Here is a 16832-nt window from a genome sequence, read left to right as displayed (position 1 = left end):
GCCTACTCATGAGTAAATATGCACATACAGCTCAGTTTCACTTTCCATAAGGCTCAATACATTTTCGTCCTAACTTACCACCTTGTCAGTTTCATGACCCACCAACAATCAGGTCATGACCCAAACCCACAGTTTGGGAAACACTGCCTTAGATTGTCTATTTCCTACTTACTTCGGAGGAGCACAAAAATTAGAAGTGGCCACAGTAAAAGACAGGTAAACTAAGAGACTGGGGACAGCCAGAACTTACCATTGCTCAGGAGTGTTTCAGCTTTGGATTTTCATGTTGCTGTTCTCATCTTTTGGCTTGGCATCTGATTAACCTGCTCCATCCGTTGGGAAGATATAACCTCACGTAATTTGGAAGACAGTTCACTTGCGATGGTCAAAGCACAAGGTGACTGGCAGGAATGAAATGCTATTGCAATAAAATATAGATGCAATGTGGAAGATAAATGTCAGAAGAGGCTTGTGGGAAGCAGCGATAAATTAAAAATGCACACATAAAACATCCACTTAAAATCATTTTACAATACATAAAACTTTAGTGTTACAATTTCAGCCTAATACAAGCTTAAGCCTGACACAATGGAGTGATCTGAATGCAGTCCAAGATTCCTATGTGGGCCTAAATACAGTGTCTTTTCTCACAGTATACATGGACATAGCGAACAGGTTGAAGATGGGCTTTGTTTATATTTAAGAAGATGTCATTAAAGATAGATTAGGCACAGCCTGTACCCTTAAGCGTCTGCCCATCATGCAGGTGAGAAGTATCTGGAAGTAACAGAGGGCTCACCAAAGGCTCACATCCAGGTTGTTTCTTCATCAGTTGGGCTATAGATGTGGGACAGTGGGCTACAGATGTGAATGCCCAGAGCATAGTGCAACAGAGATGGAGGGGCTTCTTGTGAGCCATGCAGAGAAACGTTAAGCACTGGTCCTGATGGGGACTGCTTTAGCACTACACAGTGGTTGCAAGTTTGGCAACCACTGGTCTAAATCATGAGGCACAGATGCCACAAAAGTGCAATCACAAAGAGTCTGTGGCCCCCCAACTAGGAGCATGAAAGCCTGATCATGGCACGTTATTGGGTCTACCTGCTGCCTGTCTCCTCCCACATTGGTTCAATAGATAAAAGGCTGCCTGTGTACTTTAGTGTTGACTGGAATAGTGCTTCCTTTGGCCTTGAGAAAGTACCATTTGCCAAAAAGGATTGCCACCACTGGTATAAGTAACCCGCTAGTTGATACACAGCCCTGAAACTTCTACCCTCACTTTACAATCAAATCATTTTACAATGTACAGATGCACTCATCTGTAGTAAAACAAAGTACACTATACAATAACTTATTCAGTTTGCAATGGGCTCACCACCACCAAGATGTCATGGGTGATAGAAAAGTCAATCAGCAATGCAAAAACCAAGTGTTTGGCAGCATCTCAGCCAATAGCCACATTTTTAACATCTTTGCTGTGTGCCTGGAGGAAAGGATATATAGCTGATGTGAAAGCTGAAGCAAATGCAAGCCTTCTAACCTTCTCAGCTGGTAACAGCATTTTTAATTTCATGGCTGTGTGTAGTGAGGGAAAGATGCAACTTTGCAATTTGCTTTATAATTACAATATTGTGTAAACTGATAATCATGCCCCTTAAAGGGTGCAGTAGGCATTTTTTGAATCACATCTTTTGAAGCACACTTCTGTGATCTTGGAAAGAACTATGCAACATAATGCATTATTGCGTTCTCATTACAATATTTCCACAATGCAATGGTGTTTCTGGAACAGACAACCATTGTAAAGGGACAGTCCACTGTAGAAGGAGGTTATAGAACCCCCTCAGACTGCAGAAAGGAGATGCCATTTCTGAAAGCTCCCTTACGTAATACATTTCCTGGAATAAAAAGTTAGCACATCAAAGTTCTAACCCAGCTCACTCATTGTATACTGACTTTCTTTTAAAATTAAAAAAAAAAGTTATTACCTCACCATTTAAGTTGAACATTCTCTCTGGAAGTTTTGAATCATAATTGTGGAAACTGATACAGGCCAAACATCTGTAATTACGTAAAGCTGGAAGTGTCAAAAAAGCAAAACTCTTTGAAAAGAACTTGAAGCTTTTTTTCTAAACGGGGAACCAGAAACATTTTATTTGGGGAATGTTAAAACAGACATATACCATTTTAAAGATTTACAACATAGGCTTGTTCCCTAGTTTTTACAATTATAGTATTTACAGATTGAATAAGGCACTGGTTCTCAAAAAAGAACACAAATCAGTATAATAAAAAAATTACATTGTCAACCTTTATTCAAAAGAAACAGCTTGCAAGTTGAGCTAGCAAATAGGCTAACAGTTGCCAGGTCATTGTTCTCAAAGTCTTTCCTTCCCACAATTTCTTTTACTACATATTTACCTTTCCCTGAAAAGCTTTCAGTAAGGAGTTTTTTGTGTTATTTTTTTCACTTACATTTAACTATTAACTGTGACAGACATTTGATGGCCTGGAGTATGATGGGTTCTGAGCACAACCAGGACATCATTTTTAATGGCTCAGCTATATGTGCGACAGCTCAATTCACCACTGAAACAGAACCATTACAGCTTGGCAGTCTGCATGAGTAACTACATGGTAAATCAAACAGTGTTAAAAACAAGCAAGTTTGCAACAGTGCAATTGATGCTTTTTGTCCTCTTGAACAAGCACGTTGCATAATTTCTATGTCAGTGGGCCTAAAATAAGGGAGATGGGGAGGGCAGAAATGGCTGTTCAAGTCTTGGGGCCAAACTGAATCAAACAAAAATGTTATGATTGTGCCTTTGTTATTTCAGGGGTGAATGTGTTTTTTTTTTGGGGGGGGGGGTGTCTTTATTTCCCCATATCACACACTCATTGTGAACTGTCAACCTACACTTTTTCATAAATAAATAGGTTTCATTTAGTGCTTTATCATCTGTAATAGTTTACTCTTAATCCACATAATGGAGTTGTTCCAGACTCCCAACTGAGATATATTTATATATATATATATACTCTCACACACACATACTTTAAAAAACAACCATACAAACTTGAACAGATAAAAACAATTGCATGGCTACCAAATGGCATCTTTGAATTCTCTTCTTTCGGGATTCATAAAAAAGAAACAGCTTTTTTCTTGAACTTATTTGGAAATTCAGAAACAATGTTTTCTAAGGCTTTCTTTTTTGAAAATAATGAAAAGAATCCACCCTGTGTCCTCTGATGAGTTTCCTCAAGCTACAAGAAAGCCCTAAAATACAGGGCAGTATTTTATTTCAACTTGGCTATTTCTTTTGGTGGAGAATACAGATGTCAGAACTTGGAGAATCTTTATGAGTTGTAAAATGTGGATCGACTTGATCTATGTTGCAGCCCAGATAGTCTCTCACTAAACATATCTCACCTCTGTTAAACTTTCTGGAAATTCTGGTAACATGGTAAAAGTTAAGTTGTGAACTGCAAAAAGAGTGAAGCAAGCTTCACCAGAGGTAAATAGTGGACACAAAATCAATCAAACCACATTTTACAGTGCTGTGTGATTCGGCCACAAAGACAAACTGCCCACTACCCTCAGAGACTGCAAACAGAGTTCTGCAATGCCTCAAGCTCACCAATTTCAAGTCTGCCATAACTGGCAGAAGTTAACTGGGTAGCATTTTTTGAATGCCATCTATAAGATGTCTTCCTATGTCATTCCTCATGCTGCAATGGAAGAGCCACACTTGCATAAGCACATTGCTACTTGAGCAACGTCCTAGAGAACCAAGCAGGAGAATGAGAATACGTAACAAGGGGGCCCTTTCAGATAATTCAAACACTTATTTTATTTAAGCGACCCTCATCTGTCATTTCCTTTTATTTCCACTGCACTCATCAATCAATTTCTATCAGGTAAATCCAAATTTCAATTGATGCCCATCCTGAAGTGTAAAAAAGTGACTTTACTGATTTGGATGAAACTGCACTGGAGTCACACCACTTCCATGGCCTCTCTTTTTAAGATAAAAAAAAAATCTTCATGCTGCATTGAACAATGCATTGCAGAACATTTTGATTTCTGAAACTGTTTGGAAAGGTGAAAGTCTAAAGGAAGATCCTGTGGAAACCATGTCCCCAACACACACATTTATGATATGTCAGAAGCCTAAATGGATTTTTCTTCCTCTCAGTCCTGGCCATGTCAGAAAGTCTTTAGGGCTTTGCATTCTTAACCTCCATTAGCTAATCACTAGTCATGGCAGGGGTGATTTATGACACTGGCTGCCAAGACACAAGGCACCCAGGAGAAAGAAAACTACAACTTAAGAAGAAGCTGGCTCTGTGCATGATTGACTCTGCTTTGGAACAGAAGTGTTCATGTAAAAGCAACTAACAGCTTCAGAAGTCAAATTGCCCTCAGAATAGGTAATGTATGACCCCAAATCAATGAATGCTTAAATGAATGCAGCAGTAAGCTTATTCTGGTTTGAAAGTATGTGGACTTTTTGTGTGCATGCTCTTGAATAAGGAATCATCATAGATTCCCCCCTCCCAGTCTGAGGGATCCACTGTAGAAATTGCTTAAAATTATCAAAACACCCCTCTCAGACCATAAGCATACATATCCATCCTGAAATGCACTAGTGTTCCTCTCAAAAGTTCAGAATCTTAAAAAAACAACTTCAAACTAGCAAACACATTTGCCTTAACTCCAATATCTGGTACCCAAAGAACATACATGAACTTTCCCCAAAATTATAAATCTTTTATGCTCACTAACTTTGTAACAAGGAAGGAAATCTGATAGTCATACCTGTAGAATCCAGCCTATGTTAATGGAATCTCTGCTTTTGAAACTCCCAATGACCGATCCCATGCACTGCTCTTAGATTCTGAAGCTGCACACCGCCCCCTAGAGGCTTAAAAAGTCATTGCAAAATGCCCTACAAATGATATATTATGGAAAAGCTCATCTCCTGAAATCTGGGAGATACAAGGGTTGGTATGAAAGTAATGCCTCCTGTTTTTGTTTTTTTTAAATTTCAGATCTGGGGCTGCATAGTGTGTGAGTTTGACTGAGTGGCCAAACTCACCGGGTGTTAAATTTGACCAGCTGGAGTGGCAATGTGCTACGTCCCATGAGTGTGGTACATGAGCAGTTCAAAATGGTGAACGTTACAGATTTTAATATAAAACAAAGGGCCGTGATTAAATTCTCACCACGAAAGAAATGAGTCCAATTGAGATGCATACTTGACTCCAAAATTTGTATTGAGAAAACAAAACAGAAGTCATTGCTTTCACAACAAACCTTGTACCTTGTTCAATGGGAGCTACAGAATACAACTCAATTCTCAACTCAGTACAACAGAATACAGCTCAATAACGCTCTTCGAGTGCTTAGTATTGCGAAGAATTTGGAGCTTAAAATTCTACAGGTGCAATTGTTTGTAGATCAGAGTTATCAATGTATGCAAACTGCACAGGTCACTTGGAAATGAACAGAAGCAGTTCAAAATTACAGTCATTCATTCAGTGGGATATATACAGGGGATGCTGCTGGAGAATTGAGTCTCTTACATGTGAGGTATTGGTTGGCACCAACTCAGGTCACTTTTAGGCTCACCGTCTTCCTAACAATCTTATGCAAAAGGTCAAAATTCTGGTGAAACAGGTTGCTTATAAAATAACCTCTGTGGTATTTTCATTTCACAACATGGTGGGTTGGTCTTGGAGTGTAACAGGCCAATGGGAAAGCATAGCCACTTTGCCACATAGACGTCAGATGTGATTTGTTGTGGGGTTTTTTTTTTTAACTTTAGCGTAACAATCATTCTTTTCTTGAACTTTGTATTTCAAAAAGTTCACTTGCATGAAATTTAAACATCCCCCCAAATAACAGTAACAATAATATTAATAATATTATGGGCTTTCACAGAAAGCAGCATGCAGGATCATGAAACTAGCAGTTACTGATGTTTCCAAAAGAGGCCAAACATCACAACTTTAATATAGGAGTCCAAGTCTCTTGATGGAGCCGTGTTTCTTTCCCCTGGAAAGGTTTTTGCACCAACTTGCTGAAGGATTGCATTTAACGTATATATTAGTGAAGGCTTGTAATTTATCTTCTTGTCTCCTTGAAACACGAAGGAAAGTCTTTTTTCTTTTTCTAGGCTTTGGGAAAAAGATGCCTTTTGTCAGCTGAATCAGAGCTTAATGTCCTGTGACTCTGACATTTTGGCAAGTGTTTTCTTTACTCGCAGGGCTGTGAGGCGAGACGCAGGGTTGTGTGCCCAGCATTCTGTCATGAGTTTGCCCATCTGTCTTAGGCACTGCAGAGAGGAAGGGGAAAATATATATATATATATATATATATTACATACACACACAAAGGTCCAACATTTCCTGCAATCCAAACTGCACTTGAAAATTATCTAAAACTCAAAGTCAACTTCTACTTAATTCAAGAAACATGATTAAGTCTGTAGCTCATACATCTTCAACACCTGTAGACGCCATAGGGTAGGGTCATGAACAATCCTCTTTTCACACACCCCCCCCACACACAGCTTGCCTCTGCTTCTCCACCACAAGATGCTGCATACAACAGATGTTATGCCTATATTCATTTTATGGTATGTGGTTGCATTCCAGTTTCAGAGCCAAAGTTCACAAAATGGATTACAAGGATTAAAACTACAACACATTAGTAGTAGTAGTAGTAGTAGTAGTAGTAGTAGTAGTAGTAGTAGTAGTAGTAGTAGTAGTATATAAAATCCAATCAAAGCTCACTTTACACAGTAAGTTTAAAAGGCCTTCTGGAATTAAAAATGGACTCCTCTTTAAAGCACCTCAAGAAGTAGCCAACGGGTTTTAACCCACTGATTTTGCAACAGGTTTTAACCCACTGTAGAACTAACCCACTGATTTTGCTGGGTAAGAACCACACATGATCAAACCTCTGCTTGTTAGATTGTTTACATTGGCAACACAGATGTCTCATGACATGAACATGATATGTCTCATGAACACAGAGGAGGAGTGGGTGGAGGCTGTTCAGGTCTGGCAACATGTCGAATTGGATTAGGGGGCTGCTTCAGCCTTTTTGCCTGGCGCTGAGTTGGGTAAGAATAGTGACATTTCTTGGATCAGAGAAGGGTGAGGGAAAAGCAAAGTATGGGAGCAAAGTCTGGTATGGAGGATGTCTCTAGACCTGGATTAGCAGATTTAAAAGAAAAAAAATGTGATCAAAGTCATTACACAACAACTTTATCATGCGATTCCTTATGTCTTTCCAACAGAAAGAGCTTCCTGACATCTAACTTCTACCCCCTTCACTGTAACTTTCAAAGGCCGTGCCAAAGCAGAAGTGCCAGGTGTGTTTCCTTTTTCAGTCAAGGTTTCTGTGCAGCAAGACAAGCACAAATTCAACAATTATCACTTTTCCCATCCCTACGCAAGTGCCAGGAAAGGCTTCCCCTGCTGAATTGTTCTGCAGACTGGTTGCAGAATGGAACAGAAGCCCTGTTAGAAAAAATTTTGTCAACCTGCTGTTGATGTGCTGCTTTCCCATTTTGTACTGGTCCTGGGCTGTTCCACATGGATCAACTTTGGTCTATTCAAGGTATCCTAAAAGTCATAGCAGCTTCTATTATACATTTACCTCATCTAATCATTGCTTCATATGTTACTGCTGTGAACATGCAAGTCCCTTTGATGTGGTACATTCCAGCAACAGTGTCTGAATTAAAAAAATGTGGAATACTGCCAATTGTCGAGTCAGCCTATTAGGCCAACTGGAGGTGGCTCTTCAGCCTCTCCTTATTTTGCTGCCTCTTCTGCACAGTCCTATACAAGTCTATTGAGACTTCCCACTGAGTTCAGTGGGCTTGCACTCAGGAAAGTGTCTATAGGATTACAGCCAGTAATTAGAAATGCCAGAGAATGCATCTGGGCCCTTCTACACCATACAGGCAAGAAAAATGCTGTGGGATGGCAGCACATCTTTTGTCCCAGTCATGTGGTTTCTCCATTTAGATGCTCTTGGTACTAGCTGCACAGATCCTTATCACAGGTCAATGGAATCCATAGCATTATGGTATAGTACAAACCAGGCTGCAGACACAACTAAGAGAGCAAGATTTTTCTGAAGCTAGTTCAAACTGCCATAAGTAACCTTATGCATAGTAACCTTATAAGTATGCATAAGTAACCTTATGCTGCATAGAAAGACCTGTGATTTTTTTCCCCTGGGCTAGTGAAGGGAAGACATATAAGCACAGACAACCTTTGGGGCAGGCTAGGGTTACGCATTGTACCCTCACTTCTATAGTATTTTGAATTCTCTGAAGTTTTTAACAAAAGGACCTTGTCTTAATCATCATGTGTCAAAGGATTCCATTGCAGTCAATAATTGTAGGGATCAAGAGATGCTCTAAACACTTGGGCAGTGGGAATCATGCCAAAAAATACCACATTTTCTTGGTCTGTTTTGGTATGGCACTCTTTGTGCTCCTTTGTTTTTAATTTCCCGACCTTTCCCCACACACTCATGATTGTTTACAACTCTTGCCATTTAAGTCTTTTAAAATCTAATTGTAGAATACTTAAGCGAAGACTGCTATTCCCAAATCACAGCTGTCTCCTACAATAATAGCATTACACTGTACCACTTAACAAGATTAATGACTTCTGCATAGCATCACCATAACTGTTGGCAGATTTGTCTGCGGTACATCAATTACTGGTCTACTGATTCCAAAACACAATTTTGCTTCATTAGACTTCTCAGTGGAAAGTGTTCAGACAACTTCCTCCCTTCCACCCCTAAAAAAAAATACCAGTACAACTTTGAAAAGCAATTTTCTATATTAATTTGGAAAAAGTTGTATTGGGGGGGCAGAAGACTCATGCATGAAATTTTAAGACCCCTTCCAGCAAACTTTTGCAGGGGTACATGATACTACAGTGGTATGTGGCAGACCTATTGGTAGGCATTATAAACAGTATACATGCATGCAAATAGGGATTGTATGAAAAGCAAATAGTAAAAAAAAGACTCAACAGTTGCCTGTTTTCCAGAATACATACCTATGATCATATGGCAAAGTTTCTATACAGTCATAGAATCCCAAAGGTCATTTAGTTCAATTTTCTGCCTTCCTTCACTTACCAACCATCATCACATAAACAACCCTATGTCCTCTACACAGCAAATCACCATGCACGCCGCAGAGTGCTCTGAACAACCCAAGCCTAGAAGAACCTGCCTAGACATCTATTGGTCTATTAACATGTGTCATGAAAGCATGCCAAGCTTGGCTATTGGGAGGACAGCAGCCTTTAAAAATGTCACTAACTAGTCCCCAGGATAATCACTTGTACTCCGAGCGTGAAAGCAAGATACATCCACAGCCTCCTTCTCCAAGAAGAAAGAACTTTTAGCTTATGTCCACCCAAGGGTCTGTTGCAAATTGTGGCAGTCTCCAAATTACTTTGAACTGCTGCAGGAAACAAAGAGCTGATGTGTATCGCAGTGTGTTTAAACCATTTCAGCACTCTGGCTATTACTAATAAACTGCACTTCTCAAGTATTATTTCAATACGCTGTATGTATTTTCTTCTCTTTAAATCATCTGACTCAACGTGAGCAAACCAGGTTCGCCTGGGACCATCCAAAACATCTGCTTCTTTCCTTACCTCGTCACTGCTCCACCTATTAGGGAATGAGGGTCGTAACTTCTTAATACACACTATTTCTCTCATGTCCTCATATGATGGGTCACTGGGAACAAGATCATGGTAGGGAAGCTGATACTCTTCAACTATTCCTGGAAAAGATACAGTCTGTTAATTGTATCAGTACTGAATAACTAAAAGTGCCTATGAGTTCAAGTTCAAGAAGACTAGACAACAAAGATCCATATGAAGAGGTTTCAAGTAGGCAAAACTCAAGAGGTTTTGGGTACATGGTGCTGGGGAGCAGCCAAATGAGCATTGCATCTATTCGCAGAACCACATATACAGTGTGCTGTGATAAGATAAGATACTACAAAGTGACTTTGGGTGACCAAAACAAGTACATTGAAATGTCACATAGTTCTATGTGTCCGTAGTTGTTGTGTTCCTATCAACCAACTATAACCATAGTTCAAAAGGCTCTCTTTCCAATAAGATACTAATTAAAACTCAGGCTGAGAGTACAGTTCAGAGAAACTGCACCATTAAAAAGATCATCCTCACTCTGAGGCCCAGTGCTGAATTTCTAAAACTTCCACACTTCGTCTTGGAAACCCTTACCCCAAAATCTAGTTCATAGTATTAAACACTTTTTGGCCAGAGGGCCGCATCAAATATCTGGGATGGTGTGGAGGGCCGGAAAAGAAATTTAAATATAAAATTTAAATAAATAAATTAGAGATGGAACTTAGATGAGTGAATAAATGAATGAATGAGCTCATTCATTCAACCTCTCTGGCCTTCAGAACACAATCAGAGCACACTTCTGGTCATGTTCAGTTGAGTGGGCCAGAGGCTTTCAGGGGACAAGAGGCTGGCCATGGGCTGGAAAGAGGCTTGATGTGGGCCACATCTGGCCCCCAGGTCGGGGTTTGGAGACCCCTGTATTAAATGGGTGAAGAGACCCCTGTATTAAATCACCAATTGGTGAAAAAACAGATTCTTTGCATCTGTTTAAAGACAGGTTAAAGATTTAAGGACTCTCAACATTATTTCTTCATAAGTCACATGGCTGAATCTTGGCAGTGAAAACTGAATCTGGGCCTAAAATTGGATCTTGGGAATTCTGTTTTCCTGCAGTCAAAGAGGTGATAGTAAAACACGTTTTCCTTTAAATGCTTTGAACCTAGATGATGAAACATATTGCTTGGCAAACTGCAAAACAGCAAACATCCAAAAGAGATCTAGCTGGGTAGGGGGACAGGAGACCTATAAGAAAGTTAAAGAGATGTTTTGAACTGTCAGTCTTCTCAGCTCTGGAATTAATTTTATACAAGAGCTGAACTACTCTTTGCTACAAACACCTGCTAATGCATGTCTTTCTACACTAAATCTAAGTAATCTCTCATTGTTAATCATGGTACTTAAGCAAAATCAACCCCTCTGTATTTCTACATAAACAACAAGAGTGTTCCTGTTTTAGCGGTAATGTTTATAACTCTGGAAGTGCCCGTAAATGAGCTCCAAATTCCCATTAGAATTATGAAGCATTGCATCTTTAAAGAGAGTACTAAAACAGAGAATAAATATTTGCAGTGAAAGGGGGGCTTTCAGAAATGTAAAAAGTAAGTCCCAGCAGAAGAAAATAGAAATACAAACATTTATGGCGTCACCAATGCTTTTAAACAGATTATCTCTTGCTTTTTCATTTTTTTTTGTGAACAAAGCAAAAGACAACTGTAGAGACACAGTGCTTATCCCATTTACCTCCTGAAACACATCTCCTTGCTATTTCCCAAAGGATGAGTCCAAAACTGTACATATCAGCCATGATATATGACTGGAAGTGATTCCGATTCAAGCTTTCATCCAAGACCTCAGGAGGCATGTAACGCTTTGTTCCTACTCTGGTGTTTGGTGGAATGTCCACCTCATTTGTATCACTGAAAGACAAGGAAGGGGAAGCAAACAATTCAAATTAAAAGGTATTGAAAGCATTTTGAATATGCATCTCTGAAATATGAATCGAAAATGGGGGGGGGGAGATTGCAAAAGTAAATCCATATGTGAGCAAGGTCAAAACAGTAACAGATAATCTTGATGGAAATGAACTTTATAGAGAAAGCTTCTTAACTGTTAACCAAAGACTCTTTCTTTTTTTAAAGCATTCATACTTGCCTGGGGCTATATTAAGCATTCAAGTGCAGAATCACTGAAGAGATAAAACTCAGCAGGGGATGCTGGTAACATTTATGGATTTCATTAGCATTAAGATGGAATTCTGATACCAAGGATAACAATCAAACCTTAAAGGCTGTTTTCTTAATGTGGCCCAACTCCTAACCTTCAAAGCTACAGTGGTTGACAACGTAAACACTTGAATAACAGCTAGCAGGTTCAAGATGGGCAGAGTTCACTTCAAGCTACACCCCTCATGCCCCCCCCCCCAAGAAAGAAATGGCAGGAGAGGGTTCCATGAAGACAGGACTGGCCTGATGATCCTTTCCCCACTGGTAAATGAAACTCTGAACATCATCATGCAATAAGGAGGATGGGTTTGGATCCATCATGCCCTCTGTGAAAAGATACACGGGTTGCAAACATACTCACCTGGAAGGAAATCCCATGGAACTCATTGGGACTTATTTCTGAATAGAAATGCATAGGATTGCACTGTCAAAGAGTTACTTTCCCCTCTCATCTTTATCAGAGCCCTTGCCATCTACTGCTCACTGCAGAGAGATTGCTTTCTTCCCTTCAGTTACATGGCAAAATAGTCAAATGACCTGCTACCAATGTAGCAGGATTTCAAGTCACCCATGAAAATTGCTATTTTTTCAAAGCACTTGACCTAACTTTTCCATCTCAGAGAAATGACTGAGTGGACAACCTGACCTACATAATCATGAGAATCACCTGGTATAGTGTTCTTGTCTTGCTCCACATCAAAATGGAGGTGAAGACCACAGGATTGATAGATATTCATTATTTACTATACTTATCTGGGTGTATATAGCAGAAGGTTGATCCTTCCACAGATAGCAGAAGGTTGATCCTAAAGGGGATTTATGGCTCCATTAGGATGCATATATGATGTTGGAGGTCAGCATTACATTCCATGTTTCATCTATGCATACATACACAGATCTGTGCATATATGAGGGTCGCCCAGAAAGTAATGCACCACATTTTTTTTCTTCAACAATTATTTATTGAACACAATGAAACTTACACACAAGAAAGAATGATGTTTCTTCTACACTCCCTATTTTTCCACGTAATCTCCATCCAGTTCTATGGCCTTCCTCCAGCGAGACACAAGGGCATATATGCCCTGTCGGTACCACTCCTTGTTCTGGTCACGAAGCCATTTCTGCACTGTGCGAATCACCTCTTTGTCATCCTCAAAATGTCTTCCGCGAATGGCATCCTTTAATGGCCCAAACAAATGGTAGTCTGAGGGAACTAGGTCAGGGCTGTAGGGTAACACAGTCCAACCCTGTTTAGTGATGTGTTCCGAAGTCCTCAAACATGTGTGAGGCCGAGCGTTATCATGTTGAATCAAACATTCACCTGGGTTGTTATGGCGCCGAAGTCGCTGGAAGCGCTTCTTGAGTTTGGTTAATGTCTTCACATAAGCTTCAGAATTAATGGTGCTACCTCTTGGCATCACATCAATGAGTATGACGCCCTCACAGTCCCAAAACACAGTTTGAGGATGATGCCATTCCATCGACTGTCGTTTTGTTTCGGGCTCAAAATGGTGAACCCAGGTTTCATCACCTGTCACAATCCTGGACAAGAACGCTTCCCCCTCATCTTCAAAACGTTTCAGCAACTCAGAAGAAAGGTTTTTCTAAGAGATTTGTGGTTTACGGTAAGACAGCGCGGAGCCCATCATGCACACACTTTTGAGTAATCAAGAGCACGGATGATTGCATCCACACTTCCTTTGCTGATTGACAGCTTCAGTGCCAACTGCCTAGTTGTTATGCGTCGGTCCTCGCGAATGAGCATATCAGCAAGCTGCGTCTTGTCAGGTGTGACAGCCGTGGATGGCCACCCCGAACGCTGCAAATCTTGGAGCTCTGCCGAACCGCCTTCTAATGGCCTCACCCTCTGTGCCCAGCGACTAACCGTACTTCTGTCGACTGCAGATTCTCCATAAACTGCACACAAACATTTGTGAATGTTCCCAACAGTTTCTTTCTCCGCAGTGAGAAATTCAATGACGACACGCTGCTTGTAACGTACATCACTTACAGACGCCATTTCGAAACACTGCTGCAGCTACACTATCTGTCTGAAGAAACCAAAAATTTGTGTGCGCACTCCTGAAAATTCAAATAATGTATATCTAAAGTTTCGCATTTGTACCATTACTGTAAGCTGAGAAAAAAAATGTGGTGCATTACTTTCTGGGCGACCCTCATACAAATGTCTCGTACAAATGCCTCGTACAAATCAGGCAGACAAGTGTCACCTGATTGTGAGCTCTATAAGGATCTGTGCAATCAGAGAAGCAAATGCAGCAAATTCCTTTCTTCTTGAGCTCTTGTTCCAGCTTAACACATGAAATAAAAGTGTGAGAAATCACACATGCCCCCAGAAAGTGTACTTACTAGTATGTAAGTCATAAGTGGAGGCTAAGATGTGAGCCACTATGATTTGTAGCCATTGCACAATAGTGGAAATGCAATTCTCGCAGATTACCTGCCTCTAGGTATACATGTGAGATGTGAGGCTGTGGTATGAGAGCCAGATTCGTGAATCAGGAAGTACCTGATTCCGTTTTGGTCACCAATAAACTCTCTAGGTTTATTGCCAAGCTGCTTTCAGTCAATTTTACACACAACTTTTACACACAACTCTTCCACTATCTGGGAATACATATATAATGTTATATTTGCATTATACAGAACTGTCTTTATATTTTCTGTATATGTTACATGTGCCCTTGCAAGGACTCTTGCAAGGACTCCTCTATCAGTCAGCTCAGATGAGGCAAACTGTGGTTTTGCCCTTTCTATTCCACAATTATCTCCTCTGTGGCTATTCCACCTTGTGTACATAACAACAATTATGTAAGAATTGATGTCTGAACTTGCTTGTTTTCCATCTTCACTTAAACTGTAAGTGTGCAGGAAGGGCTTATGTTGGTCTTTTAATGCACAGTGCCCCTAGAGCATTTTATCAATACCACCCTACTGTATCTTATGGGTCCTGGGTGGCTTAAGGCGCTTTCATCAATATGTTTCTCATGAAAGGGCTCAAAATACATTCAAAATACTAATAGCAATCAGTTCTAAATGAGCACAAGTCAAACATCCTTGATTAGTGCTATATGAATTTCCAATGTTGAACAACCCAGAATAGCCACTGTATTTCATCACAACCTTCAGACCCTCCACCTCCAGGCCCAATCTCAAAGCCATGTCTTGCCTTCAGGTTCACAAATCTGGTTCCCCTGAGAAATCCAGGGACAAAGAAATATATTTAATGCTATTCACCTGATAAATTTAACGGCCAAACCAAGATCTGCTATACAGCTGGTTCCATTTTTTTTCACTAGAATGTTTTTACTTTTGAGGTCCCGGTGAGCAATAGCTGGTTTGCCTTGAGTGCTGAAGATTTCAGTGTGCAAGTGGCACAATCCACTGACTGATGAATATGCTAGCTTTAGCATGGCTTTTGTATCTAAAGTGGTGGATTTCAGGTAGTCATACAAGGATCCATTCTCATGGTAGTCTGTGATAAGATACAGCTGAGTCCAAGAGCCCGTGCCTTTAATGTCTGCAGCAATAAACCCTAAAAGACAGAATGAAGACAGAACTAGTCAACTAGTCAGACAACATTTCTTTTATGTTAACATTGGATATTTAGTTTCCTTTGGATTGCAGGTTAATTTCAACAATGCTAAATATTAAAGAAATTTGTCAAAATTTCAGGCACCTTGCACATATGGGAGCTCTCATAACCTGACGGATAACCTAACGGAGCTCTCATAGCAATGACACAGAGTGCACCATATGTGTAGTCATTTATTCATAAGCAACTTCCTCCAACAGTTTGTTAAACAAGAGACTATGCTCTCTTTATGGCCAAATCACAGTACCAACCAAATCTTTCCACTGGGGGCATAGAATAGTCTACAACAAAACAACCTACCACAGATACTCGCCTATAAGTCGATCTCACAGATAAGACGAGGGCAGGTTTTGAGCCCCAAATCATGGAATTTGCTATGACCCTCGGATAAGTCGGGGGTTTAATTTAGGGAGGTGTCTGACTATAATTTTGTCTGGTTTTACCTGAGGCCAGATCCTGAAAAATGTCCAGTAATTGTTATCTAAGAACTGTACCATCTAATATATTAAAAATAAAGTAAAAGATCATAAAATACATTTGTATTCAGTAGCTTTTTTAATTCTGGTCTCCACAACCTTTTTGTAAACACGGTCAGAGTTGTTTCAACTTTGTAAACACGGTCAGCTGTTTCAAATGACTGCTTCTTCCTCGCTCAGACACCCCCTCCCACACACAGCTCATTGTCTCCTGCTCTGTCTTGCCTGCCGCTCCAGAGATGCCTCTGTAGGTGCTGGTGCTGAGCGAGGGGGGCTGCTGATGGCTGCGGTGGCAATTGCCCTGCCCTGCGCTTGGAGCTTCTGCAGCTGGGCAACAGCCTGAAGGAGCACGTGGAGCAAAGCTGCGAACACTCAGCAGCAGCCCCAGCTGCACAGCCTCCTCTCAGCAGAAGATTACTTGCTCCCTCCCTCCCTCAATAGCTGGCTCACTCACCTCCCCCCCCACCCTCGCTGCTTGCCTGCCCCAGAGATAAGGCGGGGCAATGATTCAGACTGCTTTTCTGGGAAGAAATTTTTCGCCTTATAGGCGAGTGTCTACTACGGTAATCAAAACATTGTCCAATCTGTAATCTGGCAGAGTTCCTCACAAATTCAGAACAGAAATATGATCAAGCTAAGTTTTAAAAGGATTTTGTTTGATACTTGTATTTTGTGTCAAACCTCAAATACCATATGCACCAATTATAATTTTGTCAATGAAACTGAACTTCTCACAAGGTGGAAAATATATTCAATACATTTAATATTTCCTGTGAACAAGATTTAAAGTTCAGTTACCAC

At 40.4% G+C, this 16832-nt stretch overlaps 1 protein-coding gene across 1 annotated transcript in view; it reads right to left on the bottom strand.

Moving 5' to 3' along the window:
• Positions 1–5707: 5707 nt before the first annotated feature.
• BMPR1B (bone morphogenetic protein receptor type 1B) overlaps positions 5708–16832 on the bottom strand; it is a 133372-nt gene continuing 122247 nt past the window's right edge. The window contains exons 9-12 of the mRNA XM_066631767.1: positions 15198–15495; positions 11455–11630; positions 9709–9839; positions 5708–6341 (exon numbers count right to left, since the gene is read on the bottom strand). Coding sequence (XP_066487864.1) covers positions 6216–6341; positions 9709–9839; positions 11455–11630; positions 15198–15495 — 731 coding nt within the window. The 3' untranslated portion in view covers positions 5708–6215. The remainder of the gene's footprint in view (positions 6342–9708; positions 9840–11454; positions 11631–15197; positions 15496–16832) is intronic.

The sequence above is a fragment of the Tiliqua scincoides genome, chromosome 6, assembly GCF_035046505.1.
Source record: "Tiliqua scincoides isolate rTilSci1 chromosome 6, rTilSci1.hap2, whole genome shotgun sequence".
Taxonomy (NCBI): Eukaryota; Metazoa; Chordata; class Lepidosauria; order Squamata; family Scincidae; genus Tiliqua; species Tiliqua scincoides.
Note: the sequence above shows the minus strand (reverse complement) of the source record. Positions and strands in the feature narration are given on the sequence as shown.